The 27,603-nt window shown below is 39.7% G+C and overlaps 1 protein-coding gene across 3 annotated transcripts in view; it reads left to right on the plus strand.

Moving 5' to 3' along the window:
• Nucleotides 1-27,603, plus strand: part of naa25 (N-alpha-acetyltransferase 25, NatB auxiliary subunit) — an 86,624-nt gene that overhangs the window by 15,292 nt on the left and 43,729 nt on the right. For 2 of the 3 annotated variants that reach the window (XM_072247965.1, XM_072247963.1), the window contains 10 exons: nt 6,907-6,992; nt 9,484-9,622; nt 11,856-11,974; nt 14,221-14,295; nt 16,095-16,202; nt 17,482-17,560; nt 19,014-19,125; nt 23,080-23,169; nt 25,066-25,238; nt 26,759-26,871. In XM_072247965.1, coding sequence (XP_072104066.1) covers nt 6,907-6,992; nt 9,484-9,622; nt 11,856-11,974; nt 14,221-14,295; nt 16,095-16,202; nt 17,482-17,560; nt 19,014-19,125; nt 23,080-23,169; nt 25,066-25,238; nt 26,759-26,871 — 1,094 coding nt within the window. The remainder of the gene's footprint in view (nt 1-6,906; nt 6,993-9,483; nt 9,623-11,855; nt 11,975-14,220; nt 14,296-16,094; nt 16,203-17,481; nt 17,561-19,013; nt 19,126-23,079; nt 23,170-25,065; nt 25,239-26,758; nt 26,872-27,603) is intronic. The other variant, XM_072247964.1, reaches the window with a different exon arrangement.

A 27,603-nucleotide genomic window follows, 5' to 3' on the forward strand; every position in this document is an offset into this window, starting at 1 on the left:
AGCCTTTCAATCTTTGTATCATTTTTGTGAACCTCCTTTGAACTCTCTCCAATCTTTTCTCAAATAAGGGCCCCAAAACTGCTAACAATACTCCTAGAGAGGCCTTGCCAGTGCCTAATAAAGCCTCAACATTACATCCTTGCTTTTATATTCTAGTCCTCAAAATGAATACTAACATCACATTTGCCATCCTCACCACTGACTTGACCTGAAAAATAACTTCAGGGAATCCTGTAGGAGGAGTGAAGTCCCTTTGTGTCTCAGAATTTTGAATTTTCTCTCTATTTAGAAAATTGTGTAGGCTTTTATTTCTTCTATCAAAGTGAATGATCATACACTTCTCGACACTGTATTCCATCTGCCATTTCTTTGCCCATTCTCCTAATCTGTTTTAGCCCTTCTGTAGTCTCTCTACTTCCTAAAAACTACCTGCCCTTCCACCTATCTTTCTATTGTCTGCAAACCTGGCACAAAGCCTTCAAGTTCCATCATCCAAGTTATTGGCACTTCTGTGGACCACCACTAGTCACTGGCTAGCCAACCCCAGAAAAAGCTCCTTTTATTCCCACTCTTTTCCTCCTGCTAATCAGCCAATGCTCTATGCATGCTAATATCTTTCCTATAATACCATGAGCGTTTAACATTACACAGCCTCATGTCAGATGCCAATAAGTAATAGCTTTTAAGTAATATAAAGTGATGCATACAAGTCTGAACAGATCTGTAATTTATTCTGTTTCTATAAAATAGGTGTTTGCTGTTGTACTCTTGGCTGGCAGGTGGTCACACAGACATGCACTAAATTGAAAAACTTATAATTTGATTAAAGGGTTACATCTTTAATTTTCTTCTAAAAATTGCAGAGGGGGCTGATTGCTTGATTTTTAATTGGGGTTACTCCTTCCTGTCATGTGGTGCTTTTTATCCCCCACCTATAACAAAAAAAGTGGTATCGAAATAATAAGGACACAAACGCCTCTTTCACAAAACAATAGGGTTCAGTGGGTTGATAAATCATGCACACTTTGTGCCATCTTGATGGGGTGGAAGAACTTTTCTCTGGCTCAATTAATTCAAGGATATTCCACAAGTCATGGCTTGCGGCACGTGTATCTGTGTGATCTACCAATATTTGCCTCATAAACCTTGCCACTCGCTGTCCAAGGTTTGCTGCTGATTTGGACTCTTTGAGGTCCCATTGTTCATCCTCTTAACTGGATAAACTTAAAAAGGTTTAAAAAGTGGTTTTGTATTTGAATAACCCAATCAGGAGGCAACTCCAGTATTGTGAAAGAAACAAAATCCTGGAAACACTCAGCAGGCCAGGCAGCATAAAAACATGCAGCACAATACAGGCATCTGTAGCAGTTACTTGAAAGCAAACCAAAACCATTGAACAACTGAATTAGATTAGATTCAACTTTATTGTCATTGTTCCAAGTACAGATTCAAAGCCAATAAAATGCAGTTAGCCCCTGACCAGAAATGCAAAGAATAGTGTTATTTACAAAATAACTGCGAATAAAAAGTAAGTGCTACAGCACACAAATATAAAAGTACTGAGATAGTACAATATGGGTGCAATACTGCTTAGCGCTGTGATGTGAGGTTCAGCAGGGTTAGAGCCTCAGGGAAGAAGCTCTTCCTGTGCCTGCTGGTGCGGGAGCAGAGGCTCCTGTAGCGCCTACCGGATGGGAGGAGAGTAAAAAGTCCATGGTTAGGGTGAGATGCATTCTTGATAATGCTTTTCACCCTGCCCAGGCAGCGTTTATGGTAGATGTTCTTAATGGTGGGCAATTGGGTGCCGATAATCCGCTGGGCAGTTTTCACTACACGGGACAATTGCCATACCACACCGAGATGCAGCTGGTGAGTAAGCTCTCAATGGTACAGTGGTAAAACTCCGTCGGTATCCTAGGACAGAGGTGAGCTTTCTTAATGCTCTGCAGGAAATAAAGATGCTGTTGCGCCTTTTTGATCAGGATGGAGGAGTTCAGGGACCAGGTGAGATCCTCAGAAATGTGGACTCCAAGGAATTTGAAGCTTGATACACGCTCCACTACAGCTCCGTTGATGTAGATGGGGACGTGAGTGTGGCTCCTAGCATGCCTGAAGTCCATAATGATCTTCTTGGTCTTCTGGGTGTTAAGGGCCAGGTTGTTGTCGGTACACCATGCGGCCAGGTGCTGGACCTCGTCCCTGTAGGCCGTCTTGTCATCCCCTCTGATCAGGCCAACCACCGTGGTGTCGTCTGCGAACTTGGTTATGGAGTTAGAACCATGTACAGGAACGCAGTCATAGGTGAAAAGGGAGTACAGAAGAGGGCTCAGCACCTTGAGGCATGCTGGTGTTCAGGTGAGAGTGGAGGAGGAGAGGTTGTCTAACTTAACTGTTTGGGACACTGTATGAAGCGCTAACAAATAACTGAGCTCTAAGTCAAGAAAAAGTACTTTGATCCTTTATTACGAAACCAGCAAAGATGAACAACCTTATAGTGATATTTTTTTTTTAAAAAACCTAACAAAACTAAAATTAGCGATACAGGTGTCCCCTGCTTTTCGAACGTTCGCTTTACGAAACCGCACTGTTACGAAAGACCCACATTAGTTACCTGTTTTCGCTAACAGAAGGTGTTTTAACTGTTATGGAAAAAGGCAGCGCGCGGAAAAAGCAGCGTGCGAAAAAAAAGCAGCGCGCGCCCCGAGCAGCCACTCTTCCCCCGGATTCGGAATGGCACTCTGGCTGGCGTTGCTTAAACACGTGCCTTTGAGCACTTGTTAGCAAGATGAGTTCTAAGGTATCGGAAAAGCCTGAAAGAGCTCGTAAGGGTGTTATACTTAGCGTAAAACTAGACATAATTAAGTGTTTCGATCGCGGTGAACGAAGCAAGGACAAAGTGAGTTTGACTTGTGGAAGTTGACGAAGATGATGTTGAAGAGGTTTTGGCATCCCATGACCAAGAACTGATAGATAAAGAACTGATGCAATTGGAAGAGGAAAGGATAACAGTTGAAACCGAATGCAGTAGCGAACGGACCAAAAGTGAAGTCGTCCAGGAACTGAACATGGAGCAACTGCGTGAGATTTTCGCTGTAATGATAGAAAGTATGACTTTTAGTTTGAAAGGGTACGTCAGTTTAGGGCATATTTGCAGGATGGTTTGAGTGCTTACAAAGAACTGTATGATAGAAAAATGCGCGAGGCTAGCAGTCAAGCAAGCCCTCCAGTCAGCCACAGCAGACGACGAACGTCGACCTTCGACATCGAGGCAGGCAGACATAGAAGAAGATGACCTGCCTGCCCTGATCGACGAAAAGATGACACCCCCCCCCCCCCCCCGTCCCACCACCCCAACCCTTGGGCTGCGGACAGATACCGATTCACGGAAAATGCAGCAGTAGCTGGGTCGCGGAGAATGCAGTGGTAGCCGGGAGGCACCCAACACATCTTTAAGAAGAAAGCTGAAATAAGCTAATTAATTAGGTGCAACCCGGCATGTAATTAATTAGCTTGTTTATTTCATCTTTTTTCTTAAAGATGTGCTGGGTGCATCCCGGCTACCGCTGCATTCTTCGCGGATTGGTATTGGGTCGCTGCCTGGAGGGTGGGGGCCACTGCACCACCCCAATCTCCGATGATTCAGCCTAACACACCATCATCAGTGTGCTCGGCACTGTCTTCCCAATTCCGGTAAGTGATACTACACTGTACATACATTATTTCTACTTTATATAGGCTGTGTATTTTTAGGTGTTACTTGGTATGATTTGGCAGCTTCATAGTTTAAAGGTTATCGGAGAGCGCTTACACCGTGTTTTTGCCGAGAGCGCTTGCGTGAGATTTTCGCTACGGAGAACAATGCAGGCAATGATTGTGGAAAAGTATTTCTACTTTATATAGGCTGTGTATTTATTATATCATTCCTGCTTTTACTATATGTTACTGTTATTTTAGGTTTTATGTGTTATTTGGCATGGTTTGGTATTTTTGGGTCTGCGAACGCTCACAAATTTTTCCCAGATAAATAAATGGTAATTGCGTCTTCGCTTTACAACATTCCAGCTTACGAACTGTTTCATAGGAACGCTGTACCTTCGGTTAGCGGGGGAAACCTATATAGCAAAATAAAAGTAATTAGTGTTCAAATTAGCATAATTAAGCAATCAAAAGAAATCACCCTGGCTCACACTCTCTCAACTAAACCAAACTAAGGGTACGTCCACACTATGCCGGATAATTTTGAAAACGAAGCCTTTTCTCTTCGTTTTGCCCTCCCATCCACACTGAGCCGGCGTTTTCAGCCCCCGAAAATGGAGATTTCCGAAAACACTCTCCAGAGTGAATAAATCTGGAAACGCTTAATATCTGGCGTAGTGTGTACGAGATAACCGGAGAGATTTAAAAACGTTGTCATGACAACACAACAACAATGCTTTTTTCTGCTTCTGCTTGGTACTGTGCAAGCTGTTATAACGCGCAGTCCGTGTGAACGGCGTGAGAGTTAAATTGTAAAGTGAGCTTTTTTGACTATTTAAAAACGCTGTCAAAACGTGCTGGAACAAATGTCCGTTGTTTTAACAACAAAGTGAAGAAGTGAATAAGTAAACTCACTTCACCCTGTTTTCTGTCCTTGCTTGTATGAAGGTGGTTTACGTATTTATGCAAGTGCTTCTCTAACAATAGATGTGTAACAGCCTAATGTAACATTGTATGAAATACAAGATAACGCTGATGCAGACTTTTTATACATTTAACAAGGTGCTTTATTAATACAACAGAGTTAGTCAGTTTTTCAATGTTCATTGTCAGCTGGGTCATACTGTCTGTGAACTCCCTGTCGGTTGCCTCCATATGCTCCAGTATTTGTTTTTTTTTTAACTTTTAAGTCCTCCTGCGCGACAGCCAAGAGCAATTCCTTTAAAGTTTTTCTACTCTGTAACTGGACAAACGCGCACAAAGTATATCGTTTCCTCTTCGCTTGTTTTTTGTGTGTCCTGCGCATGCCCAGTAGGAGGAGATTCGCCCAAATATCCGCCTAATGTGGACGAAGATATTTTGAAAAACGCTTAGTGTGGACGCCTGTCGTTTTTACTCGAAACCGGCGTTTTCAAAATTATCCGGCATAGTGTGGACGTAGCCTAAGACAAAGTAAATGTGTAACTATATTCATTTGCTTCTACCACACCCTAACCCACTTGACAAATTACCGTAACACATGATTAAAAACACAATGTGGATAGGCAGGAAAGAGATGCTCGGTTCCTACAGCATCTGTGGAAAGAAACAGGAGGTGACATTTATAATCAGACAGTTCATCAGAACTGGGATGTGAGCAAGAAAATTAGGTTTAGGCTTCTCAGCTGCGAGGGTGAGAGGTGGGTGGTGCAAGGGAAGTGTGTTGTGAAGCCAAGGTTATGTTGGTTATCACAGTGTTTTTGGAGCAGTCTGGTTAATGAGAGTAATGATATAGATTAATGAGTAATTATAGAGAGAATAAAGGAATGTGTTGAAGGTGCGAAAGGCAGATCAAACCTGTTGTTGAATCCTAAAGCAAAAAGTGAAATGTTTGAAGTGCCCAGAAGATAGGGCTCTTTTCATGAAGGGCCTTAAACGTGATATGGAACTGTTTCTCTTTCTGTAGATAGTACCTGCCCTGTTGAGAATTTCCAGCATTTTTGATTTTATTCAGATTTGCAGCATCTGCTGTTTATTATGTGAAATTGTGTGTAACACCATAGTTTGCCTCAGGGACCTGACTGTGTTCCAGTGACTGAATTTTGATTGAACCTTTCAAATAAAAGCTCTTTCTCATCAATCAGATCGGGGCTCAGCTACATTTTTCAAAAGAGCATAGGAGATGTGAAGGTTATTAGTGAAGTGGAAAGGAGCATTAGAGTTGTGGAATGACAAATGAGCAGCAATGATTGGACCAGAGCAAACATTTCTTTAAAATAACCAGATAATGATATTTTAACCAGGCATTGTTCAAGTAGAAATGTTTCTCATGAACTGACTTCAAAAGTTTTGCCGCCTCCACAATATAATTCCTGTGCTCAAGGTATGATTATGTTACCATCAGTAGTACAATACCTACCCTGCATGGTGCCTAAAATGGTGATTCAAAGAACTATAAATGGTGAAAGTAAGGAAATGTGTGCTTTGTGTTCTTAGTATGCAAAGGCCGCAATAGGTGGCCTTGAATGGCTGAGGGATATTTACCAGTTTCTTTCTACAGTGCTAGATCCTTTGAGTGCTACACTTAGCAGTCAAGGAAATTGCTTTCTTCAGCACATCCTGGGTGATGCTGTGGTGCAAACTAGCTCTTTATTTACTTACAACCCATTACACCATTGGCATTTAGGGCAGCAATGAAGATCCTCCATCTCTGGTGGTGTTCAGAGCTTCCTTCATCATGTCAGTAGGTTCCTCTCAGTTTCTACTGCTGTCAGTCATGCAAGTCCTGGGTGAAGACTGAGGAATACCGTCACTCTCACTCTCAAATGTGGAAGGATTGCTGTTTCTGTAACAAGTTTGTTCTGACCAGTTAGGGATGTTGGTCTGAGCTGAACCCCCGAACCTGGGGGACCAGTCCTTTGACCTGTTCAGCATGAATGACCCTACCAAGAGCCAATGCACAAAGCCCTGACTCCAGCCTGCATATCTTGTCAGCTTATTAAGGCACACAAGCCTCCAAACTCTACAACAAGGTTGTGGTCAATTTGGAGGAGCAAGCTCTTTGCTGTTGCATTTTTTTCCCCCAACAACTTTGTTTTTTTACACTCTGAAAGCTTGATGCTTACAGTACTGCCTAAGTTTTGCATTCCATTCTGTTCCATGGATGCTTATATCCTCAATACCATTTCCAAATTTGGATAAAAATATTAATAAGTTTTATCTGTTGGACAGATTATCTAGACAATGGCAACAACAAGATGGCTATACAGCAAGCTGACAAATTGCTCAAGAAACATAAGGATCTTCACTGTGCAAAGGTAAGCATTGCAATAGATTTCTCAAATATAAAATAATGTAAAATTCATTTGAGTTATGGACTTCTGGATGTATATAATTTGTTAAATAGCTGAGATAAAGGAAACATATTTAGCAAGCAATATTTTTGCAGAACTGGTACTTTTGAAAATGTATTTAAGTCGTATTATGATCCAGAGCATAAATTGTAATTGCAAAGTTGTCCTGTACCTTAAGTCAAGGTTCAAGAATGTACTATGTGTAGAATGCAAGAATGGATTTAACGTTCATTGAAATATTAATTATTCATCTAAATTGGCAGATGCTTTTTTGCTCTGTTATTTCAACTTTGAACAGGTAGTGGGAGAGTTGTAAATATGGTTAGTTCTAGTTGCTCGGTGATTCATACATGTAGAGCATCTGCAACTGTTACACCACAGAGTCTTCTGCAATTTGAATGCGAAAAGTAAATTTTTAAAAAATGATCAAAGCATTGTTTCACTTAACATATGCCATTCTGCTGAGATGGAGCTTTGTCCTTTTAATGACAACAAATCTGATTCTTGGCTGAAGATAATTTCAGTCGTGATTTAGAGTTCAATTGTTTGATGTGCAAATTAGAATCAGCCTCTCTCAATATTTTGATTTTGACTTCATTTTTCAGTTAACATTGAGGTTCTTTGCTCTTGTCAGTTTAAATGCTCAAGCGATTTGTAATTTTTAAAGGAACATTTTGATTCACTTGATTAGATTTGTTATTCTCAGAACACAAAGTAGAATGAGGTAATCTGTACAACCTGTCAAGCCAGTGCTGCCATTTGGAAGGTTTTGGGTGTGGACAATGTAGTTTCTCTCCCGACTTTACAATGATTATCTTTTGCTCTCAGGATGTAGGGATTGGATTGAACTAATTTGGCAGGAGGATGGGAACTGGAGTGAAAGGGCTGAGGAAGGGGGAAACAGAAATAAATCAAAGATAGCGGATTGGGAAGCTTTTAAAAACTTGGAGAAGGAAATTAAGAAGGTCATTAGGAAGGAAAAGATGAATTATGAAAGGAAGTTGGTGACTAATATCAAAGAAGATACTAAAAGCTTTTTTAGTATATGTAACCCTCAGGTTCAGTGGGCTGTGTAAGTCTAGAGAAGTCAATCTCTGGCCCCACCAAATGTGAGGTGCAAAACCTCCTGTTTGGGTGGATGCTGCGTGATGTGTTACCCTGTTACAAATCAGTACCACGAAATAACAAACAGTACAAAATATGCAATTAAACGATTTAGCTTTACAATTAATTTGACTAAAGGGTTAATAAAGTAAAACAAAAAGAAAAGGGCCCATTTTAATGAAACAGCATAATGTGCACGTTGGTGCTCATGGTCTCCATTGATTCCCCCCTGCCCCCCGGGTGTTGTCGACTCCTGGTCCCATTCCAAGTCCACTCCGTCCTGTGGTCTACAGCGTTCTGGCATCTGAACAGATTAGAGATGGCAAAGTTATTTCCCATCGTAGGGGAGTCTAGGACGAGAGGGCACGACTTCAGGATTGAAAGACATCCATTTAGAACAGAGATGCAGAGAAATTACTTTAGTCAGAGGGTGGTTAATCTGTGGAATTTGTTGCCACAAGTGGCTGTGGAGGCCAAATCATTAAGTACATTTAAGGCAGAGATAGATAAGTTCTTGTTTAGCCAGGGCTTCAAAGGGTATGGGGAGAAGGCGGGGGAGTGGGGATGACTGGAAGAATTGGATCAGCTCATGATTGAATGGCCGGACTGACTTGATTTGCCAAGTGGCCTACATCTGCTCCTATATCTTATGGTTTAACCTACCATCGGTCCCCTATAACATTAAAAGAATTTTGAGCTATTTAACATTAAAATGGTGTTTAATTTCTACAAATTTCTAAATAATACTCTGAGCTTGCAAAACCAAGAGTATTGTGTTAGGAATTAAAATCATCATCATCATTATGTACTGCCGTATGACATCATGTGCCGTATCATATGATATGTGCAATCATGGATTTATCCATGATCATGATTGTTTTTGGCATATCTTCCTACAGAAGCGGTTTACCATTGCCTTCTGTGCAGTGTCTTTACAAGATAGGTGACCTCAGCCGTTATCGATACTCTTCAGAGATGGTCTGATGTCAGTGGTCGCGTAACCAGGCCTTGTGATATGCACCAGCTGTTCATACAAAATCTACCACCTTGTCCCATGGCTTCACGTGACCTGATCAGTTGTTTGCGGCGGCGGGGGGGGGGGGGGGGGTGGAAATGCTAGGCAGGTGCTACACCTTACCCTAGGGTCACCTGCAGGGAAGCAGCGCCTTACACCTCCTTTGGTAGAAGCGTATCTCCACCCCACCACCCTATAGGCCTTAATACAATGTTAAATTGTAATGTATTTTTTTTTCTCTGTCGGATATTGCTATCAATATGCTAAATAAGCCCATGAATACTTGTTTATAAATATTGAATCTTGACAATATCCTCTTGTGGTCTGGCATTAAAGGTTCTGAAAGCAATTGGCCTACAGCGAACAGGGAAACAAGAAGATGCGTTTACCTTGGCACAAGAAGTAGCTGCACTTGAACCCACGGATGACAACTCCTTACAGGCCCTTACCATTCTCTATCGTGAGATGCATAGACGTATGTTTGCTTGGAAGGACATGAGAAAGTGTTCAATAGGGATTGGTGGGGTGGGGGGGAGGAGTAGCTTAATCTTAGTTTTGAGCATGTTAGAATGTAAGTTATCAGTCACTGTGAACTATTAAGCACCTGCTGAGAACGACTTGTGGAAATTTTTATTTCTGAAGATTATTTGAAAATAGCAACCTGAATTGAGCTCATTAGTTTACTGATGTTAATCTAGGACAGCGATATCGACCAATAACACAGCAGTTGTTGGGGATTCCTAGCATTGTGTGGTATGTGCAGAATCTTTTTGGCTTTGACCCAGAAAGGAGGAAATACCAAGGAACCAGTTGTGCCTGAATTTCATTCCATTAACTGGCATCAGCTTTAAAAAGCATGTGGTGCAGCTGTAAGTGTGCAGAAGACAGCTTCAATATCTAATTATAAACCTTTTTTGAAAACTTAAGCAAGCAAATTATTTTCAGCAAGCATTCGCAGTGCTCGTTTAAGAATTGTATTCTTGTATAAAGCCATGGTGTTCTTTATCTTAGTGCTTGTTGCTGCCACCATTTGAATTTGGTGAATATTCTCTCTGTGCCTGCAAGTGAATTAAAATCTTAAACATGGCAGAAGATTTTCAGCATTTCTGTTGCATAAAAGTCTGAGAAACTTGGTCATCTACCAAATGGGGAGGGTTTCAAAGAGTTGTGTGCGTAACAATGCAAGCAAATTACATTTTAAAGTTGGTAGAACTTGACACGGAACAAGATTTTTAATAAATAGCATAAACATAGTCAGTTTTCTTTTCTAATCATTATATATTCTGTCAGTCTTCGTAACTAAATTAGTCATCACTAAAGCACGATGTTTGCACACTGTGACATTCTACAGATGTTTCGAGTAGCTTCCTGTCTGTGAGAAAGGGTATATATGCACTTCCATTAACACAAATCTACACTTTATTTATTAAATGCAGTCACATTTCAACTTCCTGCTGCTTGAAGCCTTCTCTAAAGGATAATCATGAGACATTGCTCATCATATTGGATTTTTTTCTGCATTATGCCAAAAAAGAATTACATGTTCCAGAATATGTCTATAATATTTTGAAATTCTATGTACTTAATACTTCAAAAACAATTGATAATCTGCCCTGAAGTTTGTTATTGCCAGCAAGTAGTGTGGAAACAGTGAAAGAGGAAATGATGTATTGGTAGAATTGTTCTTAGTTGCCATGAAACGAGCATCTGTTAGAGAAAGAAACAGCACCACCTGTCATTTGATTATTTCTGACTGTTCAAGAGAACCTTATCCTCCTGCTGCTACCATTCTCGGTGATGCCATCAGAATTCTACTGTCCTGTTCTAAAGACCCTTATGGACTTATTGGTGCAGTTTGCTTCCAAATATGTTATGCAGAATCTCGTGTTTTTCATTTACAAATGCTTGAAATCAAGAGCAACAAACAGAAATGCTGGAAGGACTCAGCAGGTCAGGCAGCATCTCTGGAGAGGAATAACATTGGAAACGTTGACTGTTTATTCCTCCCCAGAGATGCTGCCTGACCTGAGTTCCTCCAGCATTTTATATCTGTTGCTCTATCTTCTGCCAACGTTTTCTTTCTATGTGGACAGAGCAACAGAGCCAAAGCTGAGATTTTCTTTTATTCCTAAATAAACACATGCTTACTTCATGATCATCAAGAATTTTGGACAACTTTACTCCTCCCTTTTCCACTGGGGTTGGATGGGACTACAACCAGAGCTCATGGGTTAAGGGTTATAGGTGAAAAGTTTAAAGGCAGCATGAGGGAAAGTTCTTCACTCAGAGTTGTAAGTGTGGAACGAGCTGCAAGTGTGGAAGTGGTGCATGTAAGTTTGATTTTAACATTTAAGAGAAGTTTGGATAGGTACATAGCAGGTAGGAGTATGGTGGGCTCTGGTGCAGGTTGATGAGAGTAGACAGTTTAAATGGTTCAGCATGGACTAGATGGGCTGAAGGGTCTGTGTACGTGTGCTGTGCTTTTCTGACTCTAGAGATTCTTCAGTCCATTGTAAGTTCCTTTTGCCCAACTCCAGCAAGGTAATTGAGTGACAGCCTGAACCTGACATGGTTGGTGTTTATTGTTCTTCTGCCTGAAGCTTAATATCAGAAGGGTATTATTTGAAATTAATTTAATATTTTAATGCATGCTGAATGTTTGAGATTTTTAATTCCTTTCACGTCAAGGTAATGCTTTTCTTTTTCAGCTGAACTGGTCACTAAGTTGTATGAAGCTGCTGTGCGAAAAGTTCCAAGCAGCGAAGAGTACCACTCGCATCTCTTCATGGCATATGCCAGGGTTGGAGAATACAAAAAAATGCAACAGGTATTATTTCTACAGCAAAGCTGGAGTCTTTCTCATTCTGAGCAAAATACAACTTATTAAAAGTAATTGAAAATTATAAAAAACTGTAGTAGTTGGAAATCTGGCTTTAAAAAAACACTTGAAGGCTTAGGCCACATCAGTGAAGAGTGAAACATTTAGTATTTCAAGCCTGAATTATTAGCTCTGTTTCTCTCTCCATAGATGCTTTTTGCCTCATTGAGTACTCAACACCACTTTTTATTTCAGCTTATTCACAGCTTTGATTGATCATCAATATTTAAATGTTCTTCTGTAGTTTGTTTCTAAATTATAAGAAAAGGAGTGCCTCCTTTTGATGTTATTTTTCCTTCCCTCCCCATGTTCTCAAATTAAACCAAGTAAATAGAAAGATTTGTTTATACCAGTTCAGAACAATTGCATTTAAATCATTAATCTGGCATTCTCTTTAGAACATAGAACAGTATAGCACAGGTACAAACCCTTTGCCTGTGATGTTGTGCCAAGCTAATTAAACTAATGATGCCTAATTATATTAATCCCCACTGCCTGCATATGGTTCATTTCCTATTTTGCTGCGTGTTCATCTATCTAAGAACCCCTTAAACATTATCATATTTTCACATCTACCTCCAACACATCCCTGGCAGCACTTTCCAGACACACATCATTCAATGAACAAAACTTGCCTTGCTTTGAACTTATCCCTCTCGCCTTTAAGTGTTAGACATTAAGTGTTAGACTTTAAGTGTTAATCCTCTAGTATTAGACATTTCAGCCCCGGCGAGAAAGATACCACTGTTTACTCTGCGTCTCTCATAATCTCTGTCAGATTTCAGTACATTCTTGTAATCCAGGCAGCATCCTGGTAAACCCCTTCTGTACCCTCTCTAAATCCCTTCAATGGAAGATCCTACAAAAAGTAGTGGATACGGACCAGAACATTACAGGTAAACCCTCCCAGTGATTGAGCACATCTACATGAAATGCTTTTGCAGGAAAGCAACATCTGTTGTTAGGAACACCCAGCACCCAGGGCATGCTCTGTTCTTGCTGCTGCTCTCAGGAAAAGGTACAGGAGCCTCAGGACTCGCATCACCAGGTTCAGGAACATTTATTATCCCTCAGCCATCAGGCTCTTGAACCAAAGGGGATAACTTCACTCAGCTTCACTTACCCCATCATTGAAATGTTCCCACAAACAATGGACTCCCTTTCAAGGACTCTTCATCCAGGGTTCTCAATATTTATTGATTATTATTTGTATTATTGTTTCTTTTTGTATTTGGACAGCTTGTTGTCTTCTGCACTCTGGTTGAATACCCCAATTAGGTGGTCTTTCATTGATTCTGTTATTATTCTTTAGATTTATTGAGTATGACCGCAAAAAAAATGTTGGGGTTATATATGGTGACATAATGTACTTCTATAATATAACTTAGTTTGAGCTTTAAGTGGATGTGTGGAGGATGTTTCCTGTGGTGCAAGAGTCTATGACCGGAAGGCACAGCTTCAAAATAGAGTGATGTCCCTTTAGAACGGAGATGGGGAGGAATTTCTTTAGTCAGGGGGTGGTGAAATTGTGGAATTTGTTGCCACTGGCAGCTGTGGAGACCAGTCATTGAATGCTTTTAATGTGGAGGTTGATAGGTTCTTGATTAGTCAGGGCAAGAAAGGTTACGGGTAGAAGGCAGGAGAATGGGGTTCAGGGAGAAATGGATTGGCTGTGATTAAATGGGTGTAATGGCCTAATTCTGCTCCTATCTTGTGGTCTTAATTAAATGCCCCTAACGTATGTGCCTCTGAATCAAAGGAACAACAATAGCTACTGGCCATTCCTCGTGTATCAGTTTGTGGATAGAGAGGATACAAAGGTCTTGGTCAAACTCAGTTACCTACCGTACATCACATCTGGCCCTGGGGACTTGCTTACCTTAATGCTCATGACCAAATGCCACCTTTTTCTTTATCTCAAAATGTCTCAGCATATTACCATGCTCCATTTACTGATCTTGTTATCCTCTGTGCCCTTCTCTTTGGCAAATGCGGACACAAAATACTCATTTAGGACCTTGCCCACCCCCTTGTCCAGCATGTCCTTTGCTTGAATGGTGCTACCATCTCCTTTGAAAATATTGTTAAAACTGCTATTTACCTCCTAAGCATTACACTTGAGATTTAATGCAACTCCTTAGAGTTTGTGTAATTTCCTGATGCGTTTAAGGTTCTGTGGAATTTTATTTCCTCAGGCTGGCATGGCACTTTACAAGATTGTTCCAAAGAATCCATATTATTTTTGGTCTGTGATGAGTCTGGTCATGCAGGTGAGTGTCATTACTAAGATGGGGGAAAAGAACTGCATTTAGGTTATTACATCATAGTTCAGGTAGATATTTTTGTTTCATTAAAATAAATTCAAAATTCTTAAGCAGTACATAAATTGGAGAGCTAAATTAGTATAAGCTTGAGGCATTTATGTGTTAGTCACCTAAAATTTTGTTTGCATTTTGGAAAAAATTTGGACTCATTTGCTACCTTAAGCATGTTAAAAGAAAGAACCATTTGACTAAAATTAATTTGTCATTTGCATTGGAACAGCTGGAGAATGTTGCTGAGATTATTGAAGCAATAACTTATCTCCAAGTACTTAACCTTGTTAAAATTAGCATCTGATTCTTGCAGGTGGAAAACATGTTTCCTCTCTTCATGATATTAAAAAAGTTAAAAAAAAAAAAAAAAAAATTGGATTAATGTAGGAATTAATGGAAGGATGATGGTCAATGGTCAATAAAGTGTTTTCAGACTGGTTTTGAAAACAAATCACCTTGGAAATGGAGCCCTTGGCGAAGTTTAAATATTGTCAGTGGAAGTAAAAGTTAGTATTAACAATATTTGTACTTCTCCTTTGAGGTTTTTTATTAATCTTGTGATATAGCACTGGCAAAGTTGCTGTGGCATAAATCAAGAGGGGATAACTTGCCCCTGCCTTTGGATCAATTCAATGTGTTCTTACTTTGTTCAATAAATGTAGTCCCAAATTTTTAAAGAATAATTCTTAGTTGATGAAATCAATAATTTTCTGCATTTGTGTAGTTACACTTCTGGTTTGGTTGCTGACTGCTTGGCCATGGTTTTCGGTTGGGCGCCGGACGCTCTGAGAGATTTGGCGGGGGGCGGGCGCTCGGCTGGGGGCTGTGGTTCAGTGGTCGGCGACTTGGTCAGCTCCCCCACCGGACTTAGTCTGCTGAGGAGGGTGTGAGGACACCCAGCAGGACTGAAAAAACAAGACCTGACAAAGGGCGGATGAGCTCCTTGTGAGCCAACGGCCATCTTCCGTGGAAGAGATTAAAGCCTCACCACGTATCTACGAATTGTATGCTATGCACCTAGTTAGAAGAGACATGATGGATTTGGGCGCTGCACCGTGTACCTGGACCTGCCCAAGGCCTCCGCCTAAGGAAGGACCGAGCTTGAAGAAGCGGCCGCGGCTGGAGGCCGATACTGCCTCGGGCTCAAGTTCGGCGGGGTGGCGGCAGGCGGTGCCAAGGCAGCCAGCGAGAACAAACTGGAGGAGAGGCTGTACTCGGTGCTGTCCCAAGATTGAAGAAGATGGAGATGCATAGCCACCAACCCTGGATTCAGAACGGCCCCCACTGACTGACTCTGTAGTTACAATATCTACAGTTTTCTATATCTGTAAAACTTGTTCGCTAATTATAGCTGCTGGTTGTCTTCTGTCACAAAGGTTTGGTTGTGGCAGTCAAAGCAAGCTTCTTAATACCTAATAGAATTGTCGTGGTCTGAATTTCAGTAGAAATATGGCAAAATGAGTCAATTATTTGAGTTTTCTGTCTTAAGGAAGTATAGCCCTTGCCAAGCTGTTTGTTGGATCCAAAATATCTCCTCAGCAGTTGGATAAGGGAGGGTTTGTGAATGCTGTTTAGCTGAACTTATGTCCTTTTCGATTAAGAAATGCTCATGACTAATTATTTGTCTTCCTTTATGAATTGTATTAAGTCATTTGGGCTTAATTTAGTTGTGGAACAGTTACTTATACTTTTTTAAAGGGTCAAAATATATGTATATGTGGTCAATTTTTGACTTTATTTTGTATCTTACGTAGTCCATTTCAGCTCAAGATGAAAAATTATCAAAGACAATGTTCCTCCCCTTAGCACAGCGGATGGTGGAAAAGATGGTAAAAGAGGACAAGATCGAGGCAGAAGCAGAGGTAAGAAAATTGCACATTGCAAAGAGTGAACCCCAGAATGAGGACACCTCAGAACATGCGGATTAACTTCTTAAATTTCTTACAAATCCTGCTTTATTTGTATAATAATTGATTCCTAGAAAAATTTAAAAAAAAATTTCCAATTATTTGTAATTTTTTCAATGATTTTTCAGAATTTGGTAAATCTATTCCTGCATGTTGAGATCTCTTGCTGACGATACCATGCTTAGACTCTTTTCCTGTGCTGACCTCACTTATTTAATTATTTGTGCCTCAGGTTAGGGCAACAATTCTGGATTTATGTCCCACTCCTTGATTCAAACTGGAGTTAGAACTTCTTTCCAAACTTTTAGCTATTTTGGAATCTATACTAATACTATACTTTATACTTTATTGTCGCCAAACAATTGGTACTAGAACGTACAATCATCGCAGCGATATTTGATTCTGTGCTTCTCACTCCCTGGATTACAAATATTAAATATTAAAAATAGTAAAAATTAGTAAATATTAAAAATATAAATTATAAATCATAAATAGAAAAATGGAAAGTAAGGTAATGCAAAAAAACCGAGAGGCAGGTCCAGATATTTGGAGGGTACGGCCCAGATCTGGGTCAGGATCCATTGAGCAGTCTTATCACAGTTGGAAAGAAGCTGTTCCCAAATCTGGCCATATGAGTCTTCAAGCTCCTGAGCCTTCTCCCGGAGGGAAGAGGGACGAAAAGTGTGTTGGCTGGGTGGGTCGTGTCCTTGATTATCCTGGCAGCACTGCTCCGACAGCGTGCAGTGTAAAGTGAGTCCACGGACGGAAGATTGATTTGTGTGATGCGCTGCGCCTTGTTCACGATCTTCTGCAGATAATAATGAGAGTACGCATACAGTGTTGGTGAATATATTAAGATGGAGCAGAGAGTGGCTTGCCTCTGCTGTCAACAGTCACTCTGGAGAGGTCTACCTCTGCTATCACATCTTTTTGGTCTACAGTACTGTACTTTGCACCATTCCATGTGTACTTGCTCTGCTTGGTTGGACCAAATCAGGTCACTTGTGATATTGACCCCAAGGAACTTAAAGCTTTTGACCTGTTCCACTTGCGTACCACCAATGTAAATTGGGTTGTGCGGTCCGCTACTAACATTGTCTTTGATAATTTTTGATGAAATCTGGGGATCCAAATTTTGAATTTAATCTTGAGCATATTGCTATGACTTTGGCTAACTGTTGCATAGAGTATGAATATAACCTCTAGTTGCTTCATAGTTTTTTTTGTATGGTAGGTGCAACTTTATTTAATGATTTTGGAACGTCTTGGAAAAGACCTGGAGGCTCTGGAAGTCATCAGAGGAAAACTGGGAGGTGAGAAGAAAGCTAATTTACTTAAGTTTTGTGTAAAAACAATGATATTTTTAACATGAGTTGTGATTACAGAAGCATTGGCAGCTTTCATTTGTAGACTTAGTCATTGTTGTTTATGGAAGGTGAATGCAGGCATCTAGCTTAATTGCTGTTAACTTCTCAAGGCAATGACACATGAAAAGCTGGTAGAGATGATGCTCACCTCTGTCCTGTTTCAGTGCTGTCTGTTCAATAGATGAAGGAAGTTGTAGCTGAGTGATCTGACCTATCTGTAGTAATTTAATAATTCTGTATATGTGGTAAATCTGATCCTGCACATTTAGATCACTTGCTCTGTGAACTTGCAATTTCTATTTATCTCTTGACCTAGGTCGAAAAATCTTATCTTCGGTCATAAATTTGCCTTGTTTCCTCTTGATGCTCTCTTAATAATGTTGCACAGACAGTTTTTCGAATTGTTCAGTAGGGTCAAGATGGCACCAGTGAAGTGATTCCTCGGACGACATCTTCCAGATAGTCAATCATTTTAGCTTTTCTTCATTTTCCACTTTCTTTTTAATTTTGTTTTTGAAAACGTTGGAGCCTGTGGCTTAGTCTCTAGTTTGATTGAGTGAGCTAGCGCTCTGCTGTCCTTGAGAAAACTCCAGGAGAGAAATGCGAGCTCTCCTCCGCAGGGGCGGCTGGTTCGAGTCGCTGCCCTCAGAGGGGCGATTGAATTCTGAGATTTATCGATTGGACTGTAGTTCAAACTAACTAGTTCATATTGGCCTTTTTCAATATAGTGTTTTTTTTTCATGTTCTTGGCCATTCTTGTTGCGGATTGGCAGGCTAGGGGTTTGGGTGATCTGCTAGTTTTTGTCCGAGGGAGGGGTTGGGGTGTTTGGGGTTTGTGAGTTCTTGTTTCTTTTTTCCTGTGTGTGTGGGGGGATTAATGTCTTTCTTTCAACTACTGATATGGTTTTCTGTGTTCTCTGATGATTTGGAGAAGAGACAAATTTCAGAGTTGTATTCTGCATGCGTACTTTGATAATAAAATGAACTTTTGAACCTTTAGGACTGTGTATTTTATCCCCATGATTTGGCATTTATCTTGCCTTGGGAAGTGCCTGAAATTTAAGTCCATTTGTTCACAATTCTGCTTTAAACGAGTATTTTGGTAGCCCTGAATACTCTACAGTAATATATTTTAAAGACTCATTGACGATTTCCATTTCGTAATTTCCACAAAGTAGGTTACATGGTCGGCACAACATTGTGGGCCAAAGGACCTGTAATGTGCTGTAGATTTTTATGTTCTGAAGTGTCGTTTATGTGAATTTGCATTCTGTCCCAGTGCCCATTAGAAATAATGGAGAGGCTTATTCACGATTAACCCTTACAATCCCTCAACCCTAGGCTCTGTTTGAGTTGAAGAAAATGCATTTGTTTATATTGAAAATTCTTTTCCCCTCAGAGAAACTGACCAGCGAATTGCAGAGCCGTGAAATGAAATGTATGGTGCTCTACAAGAAGTTAATAAAATGGCCTGAATGCAATGCACTATCAAGAAAACTGTTATTGAACAAGTGAGCTGGTTTTCACTTAATTGTTTTTATGGGGAATGACTTGCTATTATATATTCAGAAATCGTGTTCATTCAGCTGTTGTATCCTGAAGGGTAACTGGGCTTCTAAGTTGAAGTTAATTGATGCTGCCACAGCACTGGGACAGTGAATTTTTCTAGTTTCCCTGAACTTCATGCCTTTGCAGGGATAAAGTTCATGGCTGCCAGATGTTTGCTGACAGCTCACCAAATTGATCACATTCATCTATAAACCGTGGCAGTGATTGCTAACAGGCTATCCATCTGTGGAGATATTGTACTGAGGCTGATTTCCATGACCTAGCTGGAGTTACAGTTCAGGAATCTGAATAAAACCTTTGGCCTATTTCCTCCTTTCCTTCCTGTGATCCTTTTTATTGGTGCTGAAGGCAATTATAATGTGTAACTTCCGCTGCAGCTGTTACTGCTTTTAACTTAGATATTAGGGAAGTCACCATTAGACTTTAATCCTGCCTGATATTGATTTTTAATGTATTAATAGTGCAATTAATATTTTGTGTCAAATGGTTTTGTCTAAGGGATTTCCAAGTTTTTGCTTTGAAGGCTACTGTGTGCTTTTCAATGGGCAAAATGCAGGTGTGGTTCCCAGTGCATGTGTGAGTGTGTCATCCCCAGACACACAAGCAATGCAGATAACAAAACTGACACTCCTGGAGTCCCGTCTGTGAAGTGCTTAGTGCTATACTGGAAGGGAGAAATTTTCAGCTTTTGACAGGATTTTGACTTTTGGTTCGCAAATGATTTTCTGATTTCCTGATAACCCCATCTTAAAACACACCAGTCTGGTGCATCACACACCAGAATCAGGTTGGGACTGGCAAGAGAGCTTCTGTGGTTGAGGCTGCTGTTCTGAAACAGGATTCTGCTTTCTCTGTAGTCGGCCTTTGCCCCCACCCCATCCAGTCTAGTGCCAGGCGCAGGAATTTGCTTCTGGTGGACCTAGGCAGTTACCGCAGTTACTGTTGCTGCAGTTACCGCAGTAGCAAAGAGCAAGTAAAGGTGAAGTGACCTGTAAGTTTGTTTTCAATTACTACCCCTCTATCTCTGCCACTGCCTCAATTTCAGATTTTGCTCTTCTGAGACAGTATGTGGAGTACAGCGGTGACTGAAAACTAGTGTGATTTCTTAGGGTAGTGGGAAATGCTTACCCTCTGAGAGCAAGCTAGCTTTCATTTGAAGAAACACATGCCTGATGTGTATTATTGTGAATGACTGACAAAATGAAACATGGTTCTTGTGAGCAGTCCTTAAAAGTAATTTGTATTGTAAATCTGATTCTCATGACAAAACAAGTGTAGTGCACCATGGCATTATAACAAACTTCCTGACTTGGCCAGTTAGCTTTCTCTGAGCTGGAGCCTTAAAGGCATTCCACTAATCTTCCATGTGCCAATTACGACTTTATTATTGTATTAAGTTTTATCTTCAGCTACTCTGAGAGCTGAATATTTCTAAGAAACTGTAAATTGATCATCAAGGTAACACCTTCAGATATAACAAAATCTGATTAAAATATTGGTCATTGGATGCTGCGGTCAGTGTTTTATTTCCATAAGCCTCATGATGCCTCAATGTGAGATCGCAGTTTTGTCCTTTTCCTGAGTACCAGTTCCAATAGAGTCTTGTTCTAACTCCTTCCTCTGCTCCGGACTTTGGGTTTAAACTGACTGTTCTCACCTCAAACCTCATAGGGGTTCCTGTATGGCTATATTACTTGTAACATATTAATCAAAAACTTGATTAAAAGTGTTTTCATGAATTCCTTATCTATAATTTTTAATCAATTTCCTCCTTGGATTTTCAAAATTTATTTCAATTTATTTCAGCGGTTACCTTGTTTACTTCCTCCTTTTTTTTGTATTGTAATTTGTAGTAGAATCTCAATACGTGTATTTGTGATATAGCAGTTCAGTGGGTCGAGGAATATATCAAATCTACAAAAACACATTTTTGTATATTTCTGACTTGTGAAAAATGTCATTCCAATTCTAGATGTCCTCTATCAGAATAGCTTAAATGTGATCGGACATTTGATTTGGAAAAAAAAATTGTAATAAAGCAGAAAATGTTGGAAATGTGCAGCAGGTTGGTCAAGATCTGAAAGAAAAAGATAAGTACTTTTCCTCTTCCAGATGCTGTCTGAGCAGCTGTGCATTTTAACATTTTCTGTTTTTATTTCAGATTTCCAATATTCGTGGTCTTTTTAAATATATACAGTAAGTTGTCTGATCCTCTGCTCATTACGTGCTATGACATTCCTTTTAAAAAGTATTATTCTAACAAAGAGAAGATATGGTATTATAAAATAAAAGATATGACCCAGAGCTAAACGTACTATTAATCTTGGGTCATTTACTTTTTGTTTGACCATGGTAAATTAGTATTTGTTTTTGTCTACAAAGTGCAACTCTCAGGCAATGAGCATCTTAAGACTGGTTTGTCCTAAAAATTAGACCAAACCTTGGGTTGTGTCTAACCAATTTTATAATTTTTTGAGATCCCGGTAAAGTTGATGAAGGAAAGGCAGTGGATGGTTGTCTACATGAACTTTAGCAAGTTCTTTGACAACATCCTGCTGTACACGGAAGGCTGGTCAAGAAGGTTCAGTTGCTTAGTGTTCAGGCTAAGGTAGTAATTTGGATGAACCAGAGTGGTAGTAGATGGTTTCCTCTCTCACTGGAGGCCTGTACTAGTGGTGTACCACAGGGATCAGTGCTGAGTCCATTGCTGGTTGTCACCTAAATCAATGATCTGGATGATAATGTGTTTAACTGGATCAGCGAATTTGCAGACAGTCCCAAAACTGGTGATGCAATGGACAGTGAGGAACACTATTAAGGCTTGCAGTGGGATCTGAACCAGGTGGAAAAATGACAGATCAAATATAATGCACTCAAGTGTGAGGTGTTGCACTTCGGGAGGACAGACCAGCGCAGGATTTGAATAGTCAGAGGTAGACTACTGACAAATGTGAGAACAATGGCTCTGGGAATATGGATCCGTAATTTCTTGAAAATGGCGTCACAGGAAGATAGGGTTGTAAAGAGTGCTTTTGGCTCATTGGCTTTCATAAATCAATGAGAGCAGGAGTTAGGATGTTATGTTAAATTGGAATATTGTGTGCAGTTCTGGTCACGTACTTACGCAAAAGATTGAAAGAGTGCAGAGAAAATTTACAAGGATGTTGCCGGGACTTTGATCTGAGTTGTTGGGAAAGGCTGAACAGGTTAGGACTTCATTCCCTGGAATCGAAGAAAATCAGGGAAGATTTGATAGAAGTATACAAAATTGATGGGTATAGATGCGGTAATTGTAAATAGACTTTTTCCACTGAGGTTGGCTCAGATTAGAGGTAGAGCTCATAGGTTTGGGGTGAAAGATGAAATATTTAACAGGAATCTGAGGGGGTACTTCACTCTGAGGGTGGTGAGAGTGTGGAATGAGCTCCCAGTGGAAGTGATGGATGTGGGTTCGATTTCAACATTTAAGAGAAATATGGATAAGTACATGAATGGGAGTGGTTTGGAGGGCTATGGTCCTGGTGCGGAATAATATTTTGGAAAGACTAGATGAGCCGAAGGGCGTGTTTCTGTGTTATAATGATCTATGACTAAAGTTATTGTAGTAAATTGATCACACTTCAAGCTGTTACACAAAGTATAATTTATTCTTGTATCTAATCATAACATTACAGAAAGGCAATCTGTTGCTGATCAATTAACATTATGCCATTTCTTGCGGGGTATTCTCAGAATTGGAAACTTATAAGCTGTTTCCAACCTAGAAATGGGCTTCCCTCAGCAAAGTAGAGTAGCCTCTATTGACCTCTTGATGTGCCAATGGATAGGCATGGTGATCTTTTTATATATATTTAATGGTTTGTTAGATATAATGTTGTTTTGTTGTTCACTTTCAGCCCAGATGACTGGCAATTCTACTTATCCTACTTTGATTCTCTCTTCCATTTGATTGATGCTGCTTGGACTCCACCCACAGAGGCAGAACAGTAAGTAATGTGATAGATATTTTTGTGTGTTTCTCTCAATTTGCTGTAATTTCTCTATACAAAACCTCTATAGCATGCATTTTTCTGTAGCAGGGGAGACTGTATTTTCTGTCAGCGTTGAAATCACAAGTTTAGATCACAGGTTGAATGGAATTGAATTCTGCTTGTGGACTTAGTACTTGCGTGTTGTCAACTTAACTGTCCCAGTATCTACCAATGTAATGGGCCAGGTCTTGCTGGACTTGGCTCAATTAAGGCTCACTGCTTGAGAATCATGACCATCAAGTTTTCTGGATGTAAATATTGATCCCTCTAGCACCCTATAGCAAAGGTGCAACAGTCAGAAGGACCTTGTTATGTGGTATCCAGAGACATTTAAAACCTATGACATTAATTGGAAAGTTTTTAAAAATTAGGAACAATTAAACATTAAAAAGTGAGTAAAACATTAACAAATAATTAAACTTTTAAAAAACTAGTAAATGGTGGTGGGGGGGGGGAATTCCTTCTCCCCTCCAGCTGGCATCCTCACTCAAATAAACGGGCACTCTGTCTTACATCGGTTATGACTGGAATAGGGGAAAGTGATTCCCCCCCCCCCCCATGCGAAATCCGGTGATGGAAGTTTGTGATGGTGCACTTTCATCTGCTGCTTCATCAGTCATGAATGTTTTTCACTCATCGGATTTGCAAGGAGCTGGAGATGGTGCCATATTCACCTCGATATTGTAACTTGGAAGATATAATAATTTGATTCCACAACAGCCAATTAAATCATAAATATTTACACCCCTATGCAGTTTTTATTCTTTTGGTCAACTTGCACATATTTAAAATTTTCTACTTTGGTGGATTACCAAGTACCAATGGAGATCTCTGCCATTACGCACCACATTTATCAAATTGTGAATGGGTCCTTGTGGTTGTCTCGTCTTTCTCCTTTATCTGAGGGGAAGTGACTTCTGACAAAATACTCAAAACTTGTATCTAAAGAACCATAATTGTAATCAAGACCCTATTCTTAACACTTCTAGTCTTAGAACTGCAAGGTGTACGCCCATAAATACTTTAAACCATCAAGATGCATTTTACTTGTCTCTTTATTAACCATACTTGCCTTTCTAATTTGTTTCCCTTTCGTTGATCAGGAGTAGCAGTGTTAACTTTGTCTTGTCAGTCCTACTCCAGGTTTGACTAGACCAACAAGATGTGAATATTTTCAGTTTCTGCTACACCCAAAAGTTGCTTGAACCAAAGGACATAACTTCACTCAATTTCACTTGCCCCATCATTGAAATATTCACTTTCAAGAACTCTTCATCTCATATTCTTGATGTTTATTATTATTATTTCTTTTTTTTTGTAATTGTACAGTTTGTTGTCTTCTGCACTTTGGGTTGAATCAGCTAGTTGAGTGGTCTTTCATTGATTCACTATTCTATAAATTTATTGAGTATGCCTGCAAGAAAATGAATCTCAGGGTTAAATATGGTGACATATATGTACTTTGATAACTTTAAACCCCTATCTAATGAGATCATTTAATCATTCATTAGGAGATCTGATTTATCATTTGAATGGTTTATCTGAATCACAGTATGCACCAGTCCATATTGTGAAGTTTTATCATACCATAGAGCAAAGTGCTGAATGGTTGATTTGAAATATCAATGAGAATTATATTTCGAATGTCGGGAGTGGCATAATATGTTTGCAAATATCCCTTTGTGTTTGGTGTTAGTTCATTATTAAGCTTGCTAATCCGTTTGCTGCCATCCATGACCAAAGACCCCTGAACTCAATGGTCAGGAAAATGAAGTGTAGCCTGTCATTTTTTTCATGTGGTAAAACATAGGAGATAAATACAAATCTTTTTTTTTAATCTTCTTCGTATAGCTCTCTGGAGGGTCCGGTCACCTGCCTTGTACAGGAGGCCATAAACTTTGTGGAGGAGAGAATTGAGAATGAAGAACCAAAGGGCTCCCGCCGTCTGAGGGGACCATACCTGGCTAAACTTGAATTGATAAGACGGCTGAGGGAGAGGGGTACCAATGATGAACACAAACTTGGTGAGTGGTTAATACTTTATGGATGTAAGTTCTTCCTTCTAATAATTTATCAACTATTTAAAATTATATTAGAGAGCGATGATATTTCCTCAACTTTCTTGAAGTATGTTGTAACCCATGTTAACTTCTGGGTTGGAGAGTTTTGCGATAACTGATGAAGAGTCTCAACCCGAAACGTCAACTGTTTACTCTTTTTCATAGACGTTGCCTGACCTGCTGAGTTCCTCCAGCATTTTTTTTGTGTGTTGCTTTGCGATAACTGATGCTTTCCAAGGTTAGAATCTTCCCATATTAAAAATGGGTTTTGGAGAGTTCAGCCTGGTAGAAATAGCTTTTGAATCATGATGACATGTTCTACTAGAGGATGGAGCACAGTCTGCAGAAAGTAAAAATAATTGTATTTTACATTTCATGATGTCAGTTCATTATGAAGTGCTCCATGCGTTATTTTGGATTGTAATTGCTGCAACAATGTCCAAAGGAAAGCAATGCAATTCCTATATAGCTGGCAACTTTGCAGTCACTGGAGTAAGGTGTGAATTCTTAACCCTCTAGTTCGGACACAACTGTGAGAAACAGAAGACCTCTCATACTCAAACATCTTATTGATAGTGTGACTCTGCTTTCCTGAGTTTGTGACTGAATTTTATTACAACTCAGTTTATCCTGTAAGTCACTGACGTGTTCAGATCAGAGACTGGACCCATTATTTCTACTGAGTTAGTGGCAGTGGAATATATTCACTTATCCTTTTTATAAGGTATGTACTGTAATTCAGTTTTTTTTGAGAAATGTAATAGGTGACCAAATATCAAGTACATTTTGTTTTGAATTTCTGTACACCCACCACATGACCATTAATGCCTTAAGGGTAGCATTGTAGCGTAGTTGTTAGCATAATGCTTTAGTGTACAGGCAACCCATGTTCAATTCCTGCTGCTGCCAGTAAGGAGTTAATATGTTCTTCCTGTAACCACGTGGATTTTCTCCGGGTGCTCCAGTTCCCTCCCACAGTCCAAAGATGTACTGCTTGGTAGGTTAATTGGTCATTGTAAATTGTCCTGTGATTAGACTCGGATTAAATCGGGATTGCTGGATGTCATGGGTAGAAGGACCCACTCTGCCTGTATCTAAATAAATAAATAAGGGGATGAAAAATGTCATTAATTTATACAACTGGGATTGTCTGTTTACATGAGGTTCTTTGTTCTTAAAATCTTGAAAACATAATGAGCTTGTGAGGCAATGATTTTATTCATCAATTGGCAGTTCTGTAGTTGTAGCAGTTTCACATTACTTGGCTTTCATTCCTAAATACGTGCAAATATTTTGGACTAAAGCTAAATTATAACCTTTGTACTGGGATAAATGAGTCAGGTATTTCAAATTCAGCCTTCAAATTATAAAAGCTGACTAGGTTAACCAGTTCAGAATATTAGACGTCGACAGTGATGGTGTTAACTCCAGTGCTCGCTGATCTACAAGCTTCCTTATTTAGTGTTTTTCCTCCTTACTGCTAGGGATACCAGAGGAGCTGATGTTCCAGTACTTTGAAAGGTTTGGGGATAAACCTTGCTGTTATTCTGACCTGAAAATCTTTGTCGATCTTCTATCACCGGAGCGGCATACACAGGTGAGACCGGGAGACTGGCAGAGTCTCCATTCGCTCAGATGTGCTACAGTGAGGTGAATGGGTAAGTGCACCCAGTGGCCTCAGCATTCAGTCAGTCTATAAATTGGTTGTCACTTTGTACATTGATTATTTTTAATAGACAAAGAAAGCTGATTATTTCCTCCATTTAAGAGATTTCAGATATTATGTAGCCTTAAAATAATAATCAAGCTGGTAACGGTAAACTTAGGAACATTTCTTAACTCAAAATGTGGATTTACTCAGAAGGTCATGGATTCGAGATCAATTCAATTTAATAAAATGGTAAAAAGCTTGTTTAGATTTTCCTAAAGAAACTGAAAAAAGATCAGTGAAGACAATTATAATGTTGGAACGGGGTTAATTACCTATTTTTCCATTATCAAACTAATGTATTGTTTACACTAAGACTGATAACCGTGCTCCTAAAGTGAAATTCATTTCTTCCTATCATGTTCACTACAACTGGAGAACACACACCATAATTTGACCTTCCAAATTGGAAAAGTCTAGCAATGCAGTAATGAATTAATCATAACAGTACATGTTGCTGTTATCTTGACCCTTTTTTCACTGCAATAGTTTGCTTGGTGTATTTCTTATCTGATACTGGTTTTAAGGTTTTTATTTTATTTGTGGAATGTCATATACTTCCTACTGTGTGTAAGAAGACATAACTGGTTCTTAATTGTTCATGTATAAAGTTGATAAATA

The sequence above is a fragment of the Mobula birostris genome, chromosome 31 (genome assembly GCF_030028105.1).
Source record: "Mobula birostris isolate sMobBir1 chromosome 31, sMobBir1.hap1, whole genome shotgun sequence".
NCBI lineage: Eukaryota > Metazoa > Chordata > Chondrichthyes > Myliobatiformes > Myliobatidae > Mobula > Mobula birostris.